This window comes from Bacillus rossius, chromosome 8, assembly GCF_032445375.1.
Source record: "Bacillus rossius redtenbacheri isolate Brsri chromosome 8, Brsri_v3, whole genome shotgun sequence".
Lineage (NCBI taxonomy): Eukaryota > Metazoa > Arthropoda > Insecta > Phasmatodea > Bacillidae > Bacillus > Bacillus rossius.
This window is the reverse complement of record NC_086336.1, coordinates 60041147-60060919: the sequence shown is the minus strand read 5'-3', so window position 1 is coordinate 60060919 and position 19773 is coordinate 60041147. Positions and strand designations below refer to the sequence as shown.

The following is a 19773-nucleotide window of genomic DNA, read 5'->3' as shown; positions in this document are numbered from 1 at the left end:
TTTATATTGATATATATTTATTCCTGTTAAAGAGGATCGCCCCTATACAAACAATTAAATATCTATTACTTTTGCTTACATTATTGCACACACTAGAACACATAGCAGAGAGGTAGTTGTCAGTGTGAAACGGTAGTTAGCTGCGCTTGTTGGCACGGGTGTGTTCTTGCGGAGCCACTCCTGGATTGTTTCGTAGTTGCCATTCTTCCACTTGAGGTTTGCTCTCGCAGTCTCCACGGCACTTTTCCCTGCAGTCGCTGCAGAGTCGAGAAGTGCCTCATTCTGGGTGACAAACTCTTCCAGCTAAAACACAGAGGAGTGAAATGTTGAGATGTTTAGGCAGGCTAGGTATGACACGACACACCACTGTGGCAAGTGTAGCCAAGTATTACTCACCGACTGATAAACTTTCAGTGGTCTTCACCTACTCTTGAAAAATTATAAACATGTTTCAAATGTTGTACATCTTAGCTAGTTCCCCCCCTCCTTTACGAGATTCAGTTTTTTTAACATTATTTGAAATGTAGTATTGGTACAACAGTTGTTGCTTTACGCAGGATAGTATCCAAGCAAAAGCTTTTCAGGTTAATCACATGGAGAAATAGTTTACTTTTCCTCAAGCCAGCCTTAAAAGACTATTGTTGTCTGGATAAGTAAGCAGTTGAAATATTATTTCTCTTTGTGGGAATTTTTATTTCTTGAGGTGTCCAGGGCCATCACCAAATGTACATCTTTTCAAACCCTACCATTATAGACTGTAAAGGTTACTATCACCGCATTTAAATGTAAAGTTTCCAATAAATTCATTAAACATTTTACTTGTAATTTTCACCCTATCAGGAAAACATTTCGAGGCTCGACCCGGGGCCGTGGGGATTTTGCCCCCTGCTCTTTCGTAAAGACAAATCGCTGGGAGAAAAAAAATCCATTCATAATGTTGTCTGTATTTTTACTTCTACTGCAGAAACTTAAGTTATGCCACTGTTTCTGTGTAGATCTTTAGTGTCATCACCCTGAACTTGGGTCAAACTACTACTAACTAATTTTTTGATAATTGGTTGTTTGCTGGTCACCTTCATAACTTGCTGTTCGGTTGTCAGCCTGCTTGCGATCCCCGTGAGGCTGTTCGACACCGCACTCATGCCTCCGTAGCTGAAACAACAAATACGTAATTTATTGCTGTGCCATGTATACTGTAAATGGCACTTTCAGTATGATAAGACATGGTGATTACTGTCATTTAAATGCTGTACCCCAAACTTTCAGCATTGATAAATATTTTAATGTATATTGTTCACTCTGAAACATTTTTCAATTTCAAATTATATGGACAACTTAAAAGACTGATGGTTAGTAGTATTCTACTAAATGTTGCCTAGTTATTATGGAAATTTCCGTGTGTGCTACGTCAGTTAAGTTCGGTAGCCATGGAAACCTTTTTTGACCACTGCAGCTGAAAGGTTTCTTTTCACTCACTATCTCGATATATTCCCAAAGTGTTGAACCAAGAAGTCCAGGGCGACGTCAATCCCCTCCATGTTGCTGTAGACCGCCGAGTACACACTGGCCGCGTCTTGTTTCCTGATTCCAGAGTTCTCTGTGATTGACTTCTGCAAGTACCTGAGAAGAACAAGACAACTGTTTCAAGTTGCATTTTGTGAGGCGGTATCAAAAACAATTATCCCTTTTTTTTTTTTTTTTAATCAAGAAAATTTTCTACATTATAACTAGAGACCAAATTTTATGGTTTTATTTTAAGGCCAAATAGTGTTTTTTGTGAACTCTTTATTCATAAAGATTGTTGAAAATGGTGCTAATACGACACTTGTTCAATGATACTTAAGAAAATAGTGCCATTTCAACTGATGCATGATTGACTTTTACAATAAAATAATTTTTAATAAGCATGTCCAACTACTGGGAACAATGCAAGTATATGTGCGTTTGTAATGTAGAAATTAGCAACATTTTTTCCCCAATCTATTTAGTATATACATTTTGGGACTAACTCCATGCTAATTATTTTCCATCTATTCTATTTAGTATGTTATAAGATTTTTTTTTTTTTTTTAATCTGAGGAGTTTTAATTGAATATGCCGATTTTTTTTTGTTGCATTTTGTGTATTCATATGCTTTTCGGTTTTATCGCAATTCACCATATAATCTTGAACCTAATATTACTTGTATTCTGCAGTGGCAGAATCCGCAATTCTCTTTATGAATATAACTTTCATTTAAATCTTAAGATTATCCTAAATTGAAAAATTTCATCAAACTATGGTTCCATATTAAAAAGCACAGTATATACAATTTTTTTTTTACATATCCTCCAAATTCTTTGTCTGCGGCACTTCACTTACGAGTTCAAAGTGGATGTGGTTTTGGAGCAACCAAGAGCTGTTAAGATGAGAGCCTTTTCTGCAGCAAGTTCGGCATTGGTGTATCTCTCCCACAAGAAATTCCACTCTTTCTCTCCGCCGTTTGCCACTGCTGTGCAGTAAACCACACTCTTCAGATTGGCAGAGATTCTAAAATAAAACAAAATAATTCCATTATACACTGTGTCCATAAAAGATTAGTTTAACTATATATTCTCCAAAACAATGACAATTAGCTAGCAGTATATCTATATGCTATTCCCAGTTCAAAAAACTAAACATTTTGTTGAACACATACACTTGACATCAGTGTCACTTGATGAAACTAGTTTTCAAATTCAGCTTAAATAATTAAATGAAATGGCTTCATGCTTTCAAGTTAACTAAAAAAATAATAATTAATCAGTTATGTGTGATATTGTTCAAATATTACAAATTACCCCTGCACAAGTAGTCAGTCAGTACAGTAAATGAACAAGAGAAAGTTAATCCTCTGGAATATAGTTTCCAACATCTATTAGTAAATTCATGTAAAAAGTTATTGAAGTAGCAATTATCAATGTTAAACTGACTACTTTTTTAAAGAGAGTGCTAGTTACTTAATATGTATCGTATAACACGACATTACCCTGAAACCAAATGACAAGTTTTACATACCATGGGCCATACATTATTTCGCCACAACACACTGTGAACTTTGTGGAGAGCCCAACCAAATACATATTGTAGTAGAACGATAAAACAGGAGACATGTTACGCAGCGCCTGATCCTATCGCGTTAGTGCATTTACCATAAACGAAAAGGGTATTTTTGTTTTGACAATTTTCAATGTACATTTTTTTCCAGTTTTATGCAGTTGTATTTATATATTATGATTGTAAGTTGAATACAAAATAAAAATCCACAATACCTAGTATAATTTATTTGTATTGTGATATTTTTGGTATTCTCAGGATCTTTCGACAGGATTAATGTATACAGGAGCATACGACCTTGGTAAAGTTTTTCAGAACCCTTCAAAGATGTGTAACATCCAACATCTGTATTGAGTAAATTCATACATTTTATTATAAGTGTATTTGCAAAATGAAGACACTCTGACACAAAATTTATTATGGTATTCTTTAAAACAATCCTGAGCATGATAAATAAACGCAAATTGTTTCCAACTAAATTTCTGGACGCGAATCTCACCTAGTTCTGCACCCGCCGCTAGAATTCACTGTGGGATCAGCTACGTCAACTACACAATCTTTCATTTTTGCAGAGCAAAATATTCAACTATATAATAAAACAGCTCCAATATAGGCGAAAAATCTGGTTATAGTTATAAAGTTTCCATTTGGCTTTGTGAACTTCAGTTCGTGGTTACACATTCACGAAATGACTCCTATCAAACGCAGTACAGAGAGCTCATATGTTACACATCCCTAAGGCCCGTTCTACAATGAGACTGATCTCATGGAAGAGAATTTCTACAATAGTACAGAGACGGACCCGTACGAATTAGCTTGTCAATGCTGAGCTCTTCCCTTTACGTTACTCCATGCAACCAATAGAAGCCGAGTATTTGGCCATGTTTATGTTCTAAAAACTTTAAAAATTATTTTAAATACATGAATATCTAGTGTACCATTACTGCTTTGTGGTTAATTTTTGTTCCATATGCAAATTCTGCCTGTGGTATGTTCTCTATGCATAATTAACATGAAAACTTTTTTAAAAAGGCTTCCATACTAAGGTCCTGCCAGAGTTTGCAATGAAACGCTTTTGTTGTCGCCAAAAAATTGTAATATATTTCGTGACCGGAAGGGTTGTCACCCAGCGTTGTATACATTCTGAAAATGGACCACTGTACATTGCCTGTTCGTGCACTTACGCCACTGAGCAGGGAAGAGGGGTTGAAAAAGATCCTCAAAATTAACTATAAGCGACCAAAGTATTAGTAATAACTTCGCAACGGAAAAGGTTACACAAGTAATTTGTGTCTCGTCGTGTGGATATTGAGGTGCTCCGAAAGGTTTGCTAGGCAGTAAAATTGTAAGTTGAAGAGTGAAAAGTTGTGCTTTCTCAAATTGTTTGTTTCAAATAATTCTGCACCAAAGGCAGCGGGGCAGGGCTCAAGCGCTCAGGCCAGTTGGTGCTGAATCGAACGGGTGAGCGTTGGGCGCTGTTGTAGAGATACATATTGTGTCGGCCACAACAGAGGCTAAGATGAAAATTTATTAAATATTTATTTACACTTATAAAAGTAAAATATAATTTTTAAGATTAACCGGAAAAGTTATAAATAAATACATTCATAACAGGTGAGTTATTTATTTTCCTTAAATCATACCTGATGGTCCACGAGAGACGTTTTCACGCGCAAAAAAAAAATTACGGTAGTGTGGCGATAATACCCACCCCCCCATTTTTTTTTATTAAATCATTATTCCGTGACCTTGAAATGCCATCTCATTGGCTGCCATTTGTTAGGTTTCCATGCACTGTGGAAGCAGCAGATCCGTCTCTGTGGAATGGGGCCTAAGCTGGCGTCTCACGTGGTCTCCGCGGGCCTGGTGGAGTTGGCCCAGGCGCCGAAGGAGTCCCTGGCCCGCCGCACGCAGTCGTCCAGCCCCAGCCTGCAGGTCCAGGTCAGCGCGTGGCCCCGGGTCAGCACGGTCACGTGGGGGTCGCCCGCACCCTCCTCGAATCCCACCGAGTCGTACAGAGGCCGCAGCAGCCCCAGCACGTACGACTGCGGGCAGTGAAGATACAGAGTGGCAGCTCGGCGCTATATCTACAGCTGGGTGCTCAACTGAAAAAAATAATTACAGTAACAGTTTTTGAACCTACTGATTCATAATAGCGCATTGGAGGAAAGTGAGTTGCCATGGGGATGCCTAGAAGTAGGTGGGAGAATTCTAGGCCGGTCTTCAAGGAGCGAAGGGGAAGGAATACAATGGTTGTGAGAATGATAGGGGAATGGAGTGTAACACAGTTCAGGAAAGTAGGGGCAATTCTTGCCACCGGGTTTTCGCCAGACTGACACAACACGGGTCGTTAAAATTAAAAGCTTATTCTGTATACGAACGTAAGTTTTCATATAATTATTTTTTTAAGACTGTAAAATTGTGTTTACTGACAGTATAATTACAGTTGTAGTCATTGACACCATAAAAAATAATTAAATTATAAACACCAACAATTATCTCACAGGAGAAACTATCAGTCACTATTAAAAAAAAGGCATACCATTAAAGTATGTGCAATGCTGAAAACCCAATGTTGTTTATCAACAATTATTTCCTGATTTTACCTTACGAAATTCAATTTTCCGATACATTAAACTAATTTTCATTACATTCCAAAGTTGTGTCCGACCTTTGCGCTCTATGGCCCGCACCTGGCAACAGAGCATGCCAAAAAAGGTAGCATCATATAACTTTTAATGGAAAAATGTTTAGCAAATGTAGGTAAACAAAATTAGATCACTCAAAATTAAATTATAGTAAACTTTGGGCTTGAGAGGTGCTATCGTCCCTAATGACCCCCTATAGAGCCGAGCTTTGTCGGAACATATAATGATTTAGAAAACAAAGAAGGTAATGTAATATCTCTTGATTTTCTGCCACTACTTCATCAATCTTAAACCTTTCCCTTGGTCTTAAGTGTATATACTTGACACACCTCCTTAGCCTAATATCTTGGTGGTTTGATGACATGCAAGGCTACCAACCTTGAAGGACCCATGGGCCTCGCTACCCACGAGCCTCCTGTCAATGAAGGCCAAGTTGTTGAGGGCCGAGGTCCAGGGCAGGTAGTCCGTCTCCCTGGACAGGTACCGGGTCACGTCCAGGGCGAGCTTGTAGTCGAGGAGGCCGGCCCTCGCCAGGTTCAGGCTGTCGTCCAGCAGCTGGGCTCGGTTCAGCACGTGGATGCTCTGGTGACCATCCCCTCCGAGGTGCGCGGCGATCCTGCGCCAGTTCTCCTCGTCGTAGTTCACCCGGTAGTAGCCTGTGGGCGAGCACTGCATTGCCAGCTACACCCAGTCCTGCCGTGGGTGCAGGAATAATACTGCCCTCAACCAGATAATGGTTGACCCACCAGTTCTCCTCGTCGTAGTTCATCCGGTAGTAGCCTGTGGGCGAGGACTGCATTGCCAGCTACACCCAGTCCTGCCGTGGGTGAAGGAATAATACTGCCCTCAACAAGATAAGGGTTGACCCGCCAGTTCTCCTCGTCGTAGTTCACCCGGTAGTAGCCTGTGGGCGAGGACTGAGTTACCAGCTACACCCAGTCCTGCCGTGGGTGAAGGAATAATACTTCCCTTAACAAGATAAGGGTTGACCCGCCAGTTCTCCTCGTCGTAGTAGCCTGTGGGCGAGGACTGCATTACCAGCTACACAACTACACACAGTCCTGCCCGCTGAATCCAGGCGTGGAAACACCCAGATGCCATGTTTGGTGTCGTGAGTGTCCCTGACCTGAAGGCGCACACCTCATCCAACCCCGACGACGGCCCCAGAATTCTCCGGACCTCACGGCGTCCAAGGCCCTACTGGCCGGGCTCCATGACTGATGCAGTGGGTGCGTGGAGGGAGGCTGTGACTGACACGCCGCTAATGGCCAGGCGACACACACACCTCCCTCGCTGGGGGGTGAGAAGACTCCATGGCAGCTGGCGGCCAGCGTAACAATATAAATTAGTTTTGGAATCAAGATCTCGACTCGACTGCTGGAACTGAACCTTTGGTGCTATTTTTAGATGCCCTAACCAGGGACATATGTAAGGGGGGGTGAGAGTGGGGATGTATCCCCTTCAATCCACAGAAAATCTATCATTCACAAAAAAAAAATAGGAAAGAATGTGAAATCCAACACAGGCGAAAAGTTCCATCGCCCCCAACTCCCTCCACTTAAATGAAATTTTGCGTGCGCTCTTGGACCTAACACCCACAGAAACACACTGACCTCCAGATTGCATTGCGTAGCGAAGGAAATGGACATAAGCTTTCAGACTCACTGACGTAATAAGCGTGCAAAGGACACGAGCGACATCATTCGTCGTTCCAGGAGGGATTCAGGCCGGTTGCTTAGTAACACTGTTCTTCTTTGGACTTTACGGTTTTGATTCTGGGTACGCAACTTTTAAAGTCAAAAACTTATATTCTTCAAGCATGAATATCACTAGTATTTCCCTCAATAGATTAGCAGTATGAAGCAGAAAAGTTATCATGCAATAGCGAAGAGTGCAATAATTGAATTTTGAAAAGGTAGGACTTGAGTACTTGACAACAGTCAGTTTTGTTGTTATTAGTCATTACGCAGTTTGATCCCGCACCTGACTCCTGGTTGTTGAATATCACCCAGTCGTCGCTGGCCGCCACTTGTTGCAGCTGGATGCTGGACTGGCTGTCCAAGATCCAGGCGGAGGGCGTCGTGTTCGCAAATCCCGCGGGAGCATTTGACTGGCTGGTCCACGAGAGAGGAACTGACCACCTCTCTCTGGCGACCGTGCCATTGGTCAGGAAGAACCTCATCTGTAAACACAAAATTTATAAAAAAAATAGGAGAGTGTAATTAAGTACAAAAATTAGAAGTTATACTTAATTAGCATAATAAAAACCTTACTTTAATTTTGCAAGCAAATAATTAATATAAATAAAATAATAAAAGGACAGGAGTGATATTATAAATACGTTAAGTAAAGTATAAATTCAATCAAATTAAAACATTTTAATACATAGTGTTTCGTACTGAAACTGTTACCAGATAACGTAAAAGTCAAAAACGATAGCCGGACGTCCGATGACGCCGGTACTAGATGAACCACTGAGTCTTACCTGGTGGCCACCAGGATCGCTTGAGTTAATGGCAGCAAAATGGCGCCATATTCGAATTTGAAGCGTCCAACACTTGGATTAGTTAACATAAATCTAGGGTAAGCACTATTTACAAATCCAACATCCGCCCACCAAAATGCATATTTTAAACATTTATTGGGCGGGCAACGGGCACAGCTTCACCACAGGCCGCAGAAAGGTGCCTTGTTGGGTCTTCACCTCAGCCACTCTCACTACACCATCTGAGCCAGGAAAAGTCTTCACAATACGGCCTAGCTTCCAGGACAGTGGTGGTAGATTTGGATCTTTGATGAGAACCAAGGTGCCAACACTGATGATGTCTTGGTCAGTTAGGCTCTTGGGTCGTTGCTGCAGCTGTTGTAGATAATCCTGGTGCCAGCGCTTCCAGAATGACTGATGCGCCTGCTGGATGAGTTTCCATCGAGACAAACGATTTAGCTTGAGGTGGGACAAATCTTGTTCGGGCACTAGTGCAGGAGGCCCCAAGACTAGAATATGACTGGGTGTCAGAGCAGCCATGTCGTTTGGATTATTTGAGAGAGCACACAGAGGCCGTGAGTTGAGAATGGCCTCCACTTGTGTCATGAGAGTGTATAATTCCTCATAAGTGAGTACCTGAGCACCTACACTCTTTATGAGGAGAGACTTCACAGACTTTACTCCTGCCTCCCACAGGCCTCCGAAATGTGGTGCTCATGGGGGATTGAAATGCCAGGTAACTTGGCATTCAACCAGCGACTGAGCAAAGAAGTCATGTGTATCCTTGCTTGACATGAAGGCTCTTAGTCCAGTCAACAAGCGACTGGCACCGACAAAGTTAGTCCCGCAATCACTGTGAAGGTCAGAGCATCGCCCCCGACGAGACAAGAAACGGCGAAAGGCAGCTATGAAAGCATCTGTCGTCAGATCAGAGGCCAGCTCCAAGTGGATTGCCTTGGTGGCGAAGCATACAAACAGGCACAAGTAGGCATCCTGGATGCGGGCCTTCCGCAGTCGGGACATGGTGATTTTAAAGGGTCCAGCATAGTCGACTCCTGTCTTGAGAAATGGCTTGGCCTGTGTGACACGATCGACTGGAAGATTACCCATGGGTGGGTTTCGAGGTACAGGACGAACTCGAAAGCATAAAGTACACTTCTTCAGCCGTTGAGGAATGAGGCCCCGAGCACCTGCAATCCAGAAGTCACGTTGCACAGCAGACTGTAGTATGGTGAGACCACAGTGCATCAGATGGATGTGAAGGTGGTCAATTACAAGGTCTGTCAATCTGTGGTGCTTGGGCAGTAGAATTGGATGTCGTTGTTTGTAAGCCAAGTCTGATAGTTCCAAACGTCCGCCCACCCTGAGGGTGCCAGCAGGATCCAAGAAGGGAGACATCTTGAAGAGTGGACCCCGATATGGTTGGTTAGCTTGCAGAGCTTTGATATCAGATGCGAATGCTGAAGCCTGGGCTAAACGAACCCATACCATCATGGCATCTTTAAGCTCATTAGCATCTGGTGGACTACGGGGGGGAAGTTTCTTGAAGCGCAAACGTTGCACAAAGCGAAGACAATAGGCAGTAATGCGTTTGACCTTGCTTAAAGATGAGAACCTTTCCAGCAACGTAGTGTCTGCCAGAGGGTTGACACTATGCAAGGTAAAGATCCGTTGTTCCATCACTGTTTCATCCATGCTGTCCATCAAGCCGGTGAGTTGTGGCCATTCCTCTGGTGGCTTATACAGCTATGATGGACCGGTCCACCAAAGCGAGTGGTCAGCTATCTCACTTGGAAACAAGTCCCTAGAGGCACAATCAGCCGGGTTGCTGTCTGACAACACATGATTCCAGTGCTTTGCTGGGACAAGGTCATGGATTTGGCCGACATGATTTGCAACAAAAGTTTTCCATTTATGGGGTGATCCACGGATCCAGTGGAGGACAACTGTAGAGTCTGTCCAGGCAAATATTTGGTCTAGGTTCACATGAGGTCCATAATTTTGCAAGATTCTATGCATTGTGCGAGCAAGCAGCAAAGCACCACAGAGTTCCAGGCGAGGCAATGACACTCTTTTAATTGGGGCTACCTTTGACCTTCCAACCAGAAGGTATACAGATACTGAGCCATCAGGTGAAGTGGCTCTGAGATAAACAACTGCCGCATAACCTTGCTCCGAACTATCAGAGAATCCATGGATCTCTAGTAAGAGTTCTCTTTGGGTCACTGGGACAAATCTTGAAATAGTGATGCTAGCCAGAATAGGAAGCTCTCGCTGGAACCGCTGCCACGTTGCAAGGATGTCGGCAGGAGGAGGGTCATCCCAATCTATGCATCGAATCCACAAGTGCTGAATGAGGCATTTTGCAAGCAGGACCACAGGTGACAGCCAACCTAGAGGGTCAAATATTCGCGCCAAGTCGGACAGTATGCTCCGCTTCGTAGCTGTCGAGGAAGTAGGTTGAACATTGTAAGCGAAAGCATCCACTTCAGATTGCCACTGCAGACCCAATATTTTGACGGTGGGAAGTCAACAAGTGCTGTCCAAGGGGAGAGCCTTGCTGCCCTGCACCAAGTCTTCGGAAAGCTAAGAGAGCAAAGATAAATCATTACTGGCAAATTTTCGCAACTGAAAACCGCCAGCCTTGAGGAGGTCAATTAACTCTCTTTGCAATGAGATAGCCTCACGTGCATTGGGTGCTCCAGTTACATCATCAACATACGTGTCCTTTAGGAGGACTGATGATGCCCGAGGGAATCTATCTTTCTCATCTGCAGCCAGTTGATGGAGTGTACGGATAGCAAGGTAGGGTGCAGATGACACGCCATAGGTCACAGTGTTGAGCCTGTACTCACAAACTGGATCATCATCAGACGGTCGCCACAGAATTCGTTGACAATCGCGGAATTCCTCTTGAACTAGAATCTGACGGTACAGCTGTCGTATGTCAGCAGTAAATGCAACTGCATGATCTCGAAATGAGAGAATAACGTCAGCTATGTCTCTCTGCAGTTTGGGTCCCGTAAGTAATTGATCATTCAGAGAAGTTCCTTTGCTGTCCTTGGCCGATGCATCAAAGACCACACGTAACTTTGTTGTACTACTGTCTGGTTTCAAAACTCCGTGATGAGGAATATAAAACGACGGTGTAGTCAACTGGGGTTCTTGAACCATTGACATATGACCCTGGTCAACGTAATCTGACATAAATTCTACATAGGATGCCTTAAAATGAGGGTTTTTGTTCATCTTGCGTTCAAGGTAGTGAAAACGCTTGAGTGCTTGAACACGTGATTCCTCAAAATGAGGTGAAGGCTCCTTGAAAGGTAAGTTGGATTTGTAAATAGTGCTTACCCTAGATTTATGTTAACTAATCCAAGTGTTGGATGCTTCAAATTCGAATATGGCGCCATTTTGCTGCCATTAACTCAAGCAATCCTGGTGGCCACCAGGAAAGACTCAGTGGTTCATCTGGTACCCGGCGTCATCGGACGTCCGGCTATCGTTTTTGACTTTTACGTTATCTGGTAACAGTTTCAGTACGAATCATTTGGTCCTCCGGGCCGGATGTTTCGTACTGAAACTGTTACCAGATAACGTAAAAGTCAAAAACGATAGCCGGACGTCCGATGACGCCGGTACGAGATGAACCACTGAGTCTTTCCTGATGGCCACCAGGATCGCTTGAGTTAATGGCAGCAAAATGGCGCCATATTCGAATTTGAAGCGTCCAACACTTGGATTAGTTAACATAAATCTAGGGTAAGCACTATTCACAAATCCAACACCTAGTATAAAATATTAATATAAACACAAGTTAAAAATTTAATTCTTTGATTTAAATTTGAACATATGTATTCAAAAAACTCACATTACTATTATGTGACATATGGGCCTACAGTAGTAGCCGTAAGTGACATGTCTTCTCACACAGTAACATACTATATTTTTTATATTTTGAAAATTTTTCATAGCTTGGGGGAGGAAGGGGAATATAGCCACTCACTGTATAAATGAATACTATAGATAGAGACCAGAAGAATTTGCAGATTGATTTCACGTTGGGCTAGAATCCAAAATTTGTGTATCTTCATAATGCTTCATTGATTAGACTATGGTTTACTTGAAGGTCTCCGAGCCAATTAAAAAATCCCAACAAAAGCCATATTGAACCACAAGCATCCCAGTTAACAGGTGTCTCATGTTATTAGCCAATCAGCGGGTCTAATTTGCCCGAGTACATCGAGAATCGTGGAGGTCATCGAAACAGAATTTTTCAGTCCCCAACGATTAACTACGAGTAAATGTTACAAATTGTACAACTGATGTTAATCACTAAAGCCCCTATCACACGATGGAATTTTCCTCGGAAGGTTTTACATGGCAGCAAGTATGGATGGTTCTATGGAAGAATTAGCAGAGCACTGGCTGTTTTCATGGAAGATTTTGTAATCAGTCTTTTTTCAAATTTCTGTGAAAGGTTTCGCAAAAGATAGAAGATTTTATTCAATCAGAATGAAATGGTGGTGTGCCCCTAGTTTTAAAAATGGCAATTTTTTTTTTTGGAAGGATTGAAGGTTTTTTTATTATTGTTTTGAAATGGAGTGAACACATGGTTTACTTACAGCATTATACATACAACAATTATGAAAAAACATCCACGTTTATGCAATAAACAAGCTAGGCCAAAACCAGTCAAAATTCTACGTGTGATATAGTTTCTTCCATAGAAACACCCATACTTGCTGCCACGGAGGCTCGGCTGTGAGCTTCTAGCGGAGCCTGTACGGAACCTTCAGGCTCGAGGCCTCACCCCACCTGCGAGACGGTGGCGCTGCCATTGTCGTAGTGACGGTCGACCCTGAGGACCGGGTAGCCAGCCTGCGACGCCCACCGGCCGAACATACCCTCGACGGTGGAGTTCCCGGGCAGCCGGCCGTCCGCCGCCGCGTGCGTCTGCAGGGCAGCGTACAGATGGCTCGGCGCGGCCGTGTCGAAACGCCTGCGACAAGGCATGCATCACCCTGACGCAACTTTCCACACGAGAACATCACAAGGACTACCTTCGAGCCCCCCGCCTACATGGCATGCATAGCTTCAGACGATTTTTCAACTTCCAAGATATCCGAATGGGACAATAAGCATTTAAGGAATAAGCTGAGGGCGTATCAGAAGTTCTTTTTGTGAATTTTTTTTTTTTTTAATAAAATTTTTATTCATAAGAGTGAAAGTGGCTAAAACATGTGTTTTCAGAATAATTTCGGTCATGAAATATCCGGTACAAAATCCTGAAAACATTCGAGGGACTTGAATTACATTTAGTACCTTCATTTCTATGTGATGGTCACAATTCAAACGCCAGAGTTGGTCTATGCCTGACTAAAAGACTTACACACTAGTCTTCAGCCATGCACTTAAAGAGGCGATAACGCACTATAATCACCAGCAAGCATCACACTTGTCATCCCACCTCATTAACACAAATACGCTTGCATCAAGAGAGGTGAGAAACAAGAAATTTTAAAGATGTGAAAGATGCTGCTGTCTCTTCTTGCTTGGAACAACAATTGAAAAAACATGTACCACTTATGTGGGTCAAATTAATTGATTATCTCTAAATTGTATTACTATTACTAAAGCTTAAAAATAGCTCAAATGCGTATTATGGAAATATTTACCAATTTGGATAAAGAGTAGTAAATGAATAACCCTTTGACGTTAATTTGTTTGTCTAATGGCATAATAATTTATCTTAACTGCTTTAAGTGGGAGGGGTAGTAATTGTGTCAACATTTTTTCATTGTTAAATATTGAAATCATGTTTTTGTTAAAGCATAGATCACACGGTTAAGAAATATTTATAGACCATAACTAGGGCCTGGAATTTTGCGAAAATTCGCGCGAATTTCGCATGAAAACGCGAAAAGTAAGTACATTCGCGAAAACCACAACATTTCTATATTACACTGCGAATATATCCCCGAAAAGTACCATTACAGTAGAATCCCGCCGATGCGAGCCCCCTCTGATGCGTCCATTCCGTTTATATGACCGTTTTTTGAGAAAACATGAAAAATTTGAGCAGAGAAAGTCGAAAATTTGAGTAAAATCGGCTGAAAAACAAGTCTGTTACACTTTGTTGGGCTCTATGTGTTCACGTTTATCTTGGCGAGAGCTGTACTGTAAGCAGCCAGGCATACAAAAGACTTCTAAAAATAGATACCACCCCTCTAGACTGGCCACGCGGCAGTGTCTAGACGAGCTCGGCGCCTCCACTATCGCACGAAAAGCCGTCTCAGCTGTCATGTTATCTTACCCGCACGGCGGCTTGACGTCATACGTGACGTGACGCGACGCTTGCCTCTCCCATCCCCTGCTAATTCTTCAAGGCTCATCCCTCCCTGAGCCACAAACCATGTAAAAACAATTTCCCCCCCCCCCTCCTTCCAACTAACATTTCAACACATTCCCTCCCTTATTTCAACCTTCTGCGTGAGAAACTGTCAGCGTGTTTTTATTTCTCTTTTTTTTTTTTTTTACGATGCGAAGGGACCGGAAAAGATAATTGCTTGAGCAAGGGCGGGAGCGCATCCTGTTGGTCTGTTGTTGTGATTATCTACTCCAAAAACATGACACAGCATTTCAGGATAGCATTGTTCTTATTTCTTTTGTTTATAGCCAAATGTTTTCTACTTGATCCACACAAGGTTAAAGTATCCTTTAACCCAAGTCTTGTGTTTCAGCATAATTACCTTATTTTTACATAAGCCGTGTTCGTGTATGGTTTTGATGCTCAAAATTGATCTGGGGTATAGTTCACACTAAGTTTCTTCTCATTTGTGCGCTGGGGTTTGTTCAAGTGGCAACCCCGTGTTCCTCCACTCCATTAAATACGAGCATATCAGTCAGAAACATGGGTTTTATTGTACTGACAATAGCACAGTGATGTGCAAATTTTGCAACATGTAAAGTTTCATGGGATAGAAAAGATTTCATTGACAAACACCTAAAGTCAGCTAAGCATGTGGCATTGGCAGCCAAAAAAAAAAAAGAAAATTTGTAGTTGCAAACATCTATAGCAACGTGTCTGTTTTGTGTAACTGTTTTGGATTTAATTGGCTGTTATTATGCATATTAGCCTATTCCTAGTATACATGGATTGTTTATTAAATATATAAACTATTATATTCAATAACTGCACAATTTAGTCAACATTTAAAATACCGGTAAAATTTCCATTGCATAACGAAAATACCGACTTTAAACCACCGCTTTTCTAATTTGAAAGTACCGCTTTTTGCATACTGAAAACACCGAAATTTTCCAGGCCCTAACCATAAAATAGTGTCTTCTGACAAAATTATTATCTTCAGGGTTAGTCCTCCCTGAAAATTTATTTTATACTAAATGCCAATGGCTTTACAGGATGAACTATTTGTAGCAGCAATGTCATTATTGACTTCAGACATTCCATTCAATTATATAACTATGCTTTAAAGAAGCCAATTTTTTAAAAACTGGAAATTATTGAAATCAAAATTCAGTCTTTCGGTTTATATCCTCCCCCTCCCCATAAGTCCTATAGTTACACCATCATGAACCAAACGATTGATAAAATGAAATGTAGTTTCACGTCTTCGTCAACATTGAGGAGAAACGTCATTTACTGTGAACGTTGAGTACTTTTTGAAGAACCGAATTCATTTAATAAGTTAAAAAGTATATGCATTTCTATACAATTATGCATACAAATACAAAACTCACCGTGAGTTCAGGTAAGTTTGTATCCCTTTCCTGAAGGTGTCTTCAGTGAGCGCGTTCTGCATCATGCGGATCACAGAAGCGCCTGTAACAGGAAAAATTTAACTGTAAATAAAGCATTGATTGAAAATAATTCATGGTCATACGATTGCTGATTTATACTGGTTGTCATAGAAAAAAAAAAGTGAGAGTCTTTCAGTACTTGCCAATGATGTGTAATCATCTAACCTTGGTAACGAGCAAACTTATATGTTCTCATGCTGCTAATGTTGCAAATAAACTTGTGACACGAAATTTACCACAGAATTCTTTAAAATAGTGCAGAGTGTGATAAATAAAATAGTCGCTTTACAAATACATACCTACCAAAATTTCTGGATGCAATTCACACGCATACAATCTGCGCCCGCTGCTATAATTCACTGCCTGAATCTTTAACGTTGCTTGCCACTATCAAAAGAAGATATGTAGCAAAGCATCATGAAACACTAAGAAATTTTAAACTATTATAAATGGCTCCGATAAAACTCCGGCTTTGGACTGATTTTCGACACAGCATTTCATTAAAATACTGTCCATTTGGTTAAAATTCACCAAACACATAATACTATAAGGTTTCCACACATGTTTGAAATTATACTTTTATGGCAGTACTGAAATATTAATATGAAACGATTTAAAATATATCATTATAACACTAAGTATATGTTTTTTAACTCAAACGATTGAAATCAGTCTGTATACCTTATTGAGCTGATTCAACTTTATAAAATATTATCATATTATAATTTTATTAAAAAAATTCAAAATAATCCAGTAAAGGGATTTGAACTATGAAACTCAAGGTTAACAAGCATTTGCTCTATCGCTGTGCTACTAATCCTGTTTGGATATTAGAAGGAGAATATGTATTATTAATTGTAATCTCATTTTCTTACAATTTTTAAAAACTTGATTCATTTTTACTACGACAATATTAGTTTACCAAATATATATTCCAAGTAAGTTTTATGACCATAAAGTTTCATTAGGCACACCAATATGTTTGGCATGTCCCCTTATGTTTAAGAAAGTGACTATATACGGATTAATGTTGCTTTAATATCACATTTCCATTCCTTGACTTATATGTTCCATGTTCACGAAATTACTCCAAGGAAATGCGATGCTCGCTGGTGCTTCTAGCACAAGGTTGTAGACTGGTGCACAGTCTTCTAAACATGCATAGGAGATTTTAGTCATCTTTTTAAATAACTTGCTAAGTCAGCAAAGTAATTTTTTTTTACAGTATAACTAGACAAACTGATCTGAAAATTATTTTTTCCACATAATTCTTGCAAATAACTTTTACCCACTAAAAGTATTAAATGTTTGATATTTTGTTATCAATAGTAGAGTTATTTATGATTGTGTAGCAAAAATATTTACAGAATCTAATAATTTGGTGCAGGTTGAGGATTTAAAAACTTTTAAAAAAAACTCGAAACTTTTTGAATTTTTTTTTTATTCAGTATCGTATTTCACTGACCTATCAACTGTTATCAAGTTGATGTTGAGTTATGGGACATTCTGTACATAAGGCACAAAATATCCCTTTTTGTACTTATCTATAACCTACGATAAACCTATATACTCATGTTACCTACGTTTTATGGGTTTAGGATTTCATATTTGAGGTAATTTTCTAGTAAAGAAAATGTCATTGTTAAACTGATCTTAAAACATACATGTCAGATGACATTCATCAATTTATCCTAAATTTTAAATCAGAAATTACCGAGTTTTGGCTTTAACTAGATGTAAAACATTTAAAACTGACATTAAAAAAAAGCCCTTAGTGCGATTCTAGATCCTAAGATAAACCTATTCACATGATTTCAGCTATTAAAAAGGCCTTTTAAATGTGGTAATAAGAGGAGGGGTGGGGTACGACATATTTCTTGATAAGCAAAATACAAACATTCAGGGCTCGATTTTAGCGCCTGTCCGCCTGCCCGGGACAGGCAAAATCTCGTCCGGGCAGGCAAAATAAAAAAGGCAACTGTCCGGTGGACAGGTGCAACTTGTGACGCCGAGGTTATTCGCACGCACTAATGCAGCAGAGGTGATTAATAACATTTATGCGACCGCGACCGCAAATAAAACGTATTTGACAATATCTATAAATAAACAATAATGGCTGCTCTTTTGTGACGGACAACTCTGGCTATTGTTTACCGCGGGGAAAAAAAGTAGGTTATGTACAAACCGTGCTGAAATCTTCTGAATCATAATTCTTAAAATCTTACGTTCACGTCATGATTCACTAACATAGTCGTATTCGTATGCTAGAGATGCTAAACGTCTCACACCGATGATGATTGTTTTTGTTGCCATGTTTTAATATTAATTTCGTTCCAGTGCAGCCAACAATTACGTAATTTACCGTTGTATACTTTCAAGATATAATTTTTTAAATTTATTGTCTTTATAAATCGCGACTTTACTAATTCCTTGCTCTACTTTAACATAGTTTGTTAACAGAAAAGCGTTTTCGCGTGGTTAACATTTCACGGCGTACTCCAGATACAGCTGACAGTGGCCGCAGTGACTGCGACTGCTTGAAAATTCGCCTGTCAACTGTTGCATCAAAAAATAAACATTACTTGTTTACAGAGGACACGGTAATCTTTTACAGTTTATCTTGTCACAGCAATTGTTTAAGTATTTAATTAACTGCGTTACACAATGTGGAAATTCATTACTGGTGCTTCAAAACCACCAGAAAAGAAAACAAAAACGGACTAGGACAAGTCAGAATATAATGTTAAATATGACAAAATCGCCCGGTCCCGTAACTTTTTAACGTCTTGGTGTTCCGAGTTTCTTTGGCTTCGTTACGACACAGAAACAAAACAAATGTTTTGCAAAGTCTGCGAAACGCATTCAAAATCATCTGGATCAGTTTTTGTTACGGGCTGCTCAAGTCTGTAAAGACTGAAGTCTATAAAGACAGACTGGCGAAACTGTCTAAATGATGACACACTGTCTGCCCTCATGCATGTTCAAATACAGTCACCTTCTGAAAGTGAGTTTGATCCAGCACCAGCAATAAATCTCTGGTATCATAATGTTCAGAGAAAACGGCAACCCTTTCAGCCTCCTTATCGAAGATGTTCAAGAGAGAATCAGCAAAGTAATTCGTGCAGTGACTCAGACAGAGACTCGTCTGAAAATGATAATTAAATAAGGATGTTAAGTGTGTGATAAAAATAGGTGCAAAATATAGCAAAAATCTTTTATTCTCACTTTTTCAGCGACTTTGAAAATTTTTTTATTTGGGTAAAACAGCGGACAGGCAAATTGGATGGCGGACAGGCAAATTTTCGATTACACCTGTCCGTTGGGCAGGTTAAAATATTCCTTAAAATCTAGCCCTGCAAACATTTATTGAAAGCAACTTGAATGTACTTACACTACATTGACTATCTATTTTTTTCATTCAATAATTCATTTTTTCCTGCAATAATGTGAAATTATTTGTTTATTCCGAGCATAGATATCTATGACCAAAAATTGTAAAGATGACGTGTTTTTAATTAAAATGTAAAATGCTCGCATTACACAATTTTTTAAAAAAAATTGGCTACCTCATAAAAGTGAAAAGGAGATAAGTGTAATTTCATCAAGCAAAATACATACTGTACTTGAATACATTAAATTTGTGGGTATATAATTGTATAATTAATCTATACAAAATATTACCATTTGAGAAAATGTTATTATTCAATGGTTATGTTATAAATTACATTTTATACACAAATG

The 19773-nt window shown here is 40.2% G+C and overlaps 1 protein-coding gene across 1 annotated transcript in view; it reads right to left on the bottom strand.

Moving 5' to 3' along the window:
* The window catches only part of LOC134535044 (aminopeptidase N-like), a 36738-nt gene continuing 16965 nt past the window's right edge, over positions 1-19773 (bottom strand). Inside the window, exons 8-16 of the mRNA XM_063373880.1 lie at positions 15973-16054; positions 13027-13210; positions 7707-7905; positions 6102-6379; positions 4924-5120; positions 2362-2529; positions 1477-1620; positions 1074-1152; positions 1-303 (exon numbers count right to left, since the gene is read on the bottom strand). Of these exons, the coding sequence (XP_063229950.1) occupies positions 76-303; positions 1074-1152; positions 1477-1620; positions 2362-2529; positions 4924-5120; positions 6102-6379; positions 7707-7905; positions 13027-13210; positions 15973-16054 (1559 nt within the window). The 3' untranslated portion in view covers positions 1-75. The remainder of the gene's footprint in view (positions 304-1073; positions 1153-1476; positions 1621-2361; positions 2530-4923; positions 5121-6101; positions 6380-7706; positions 7906-13026; positions 13211-15972; positions 16055-19773) is intronic.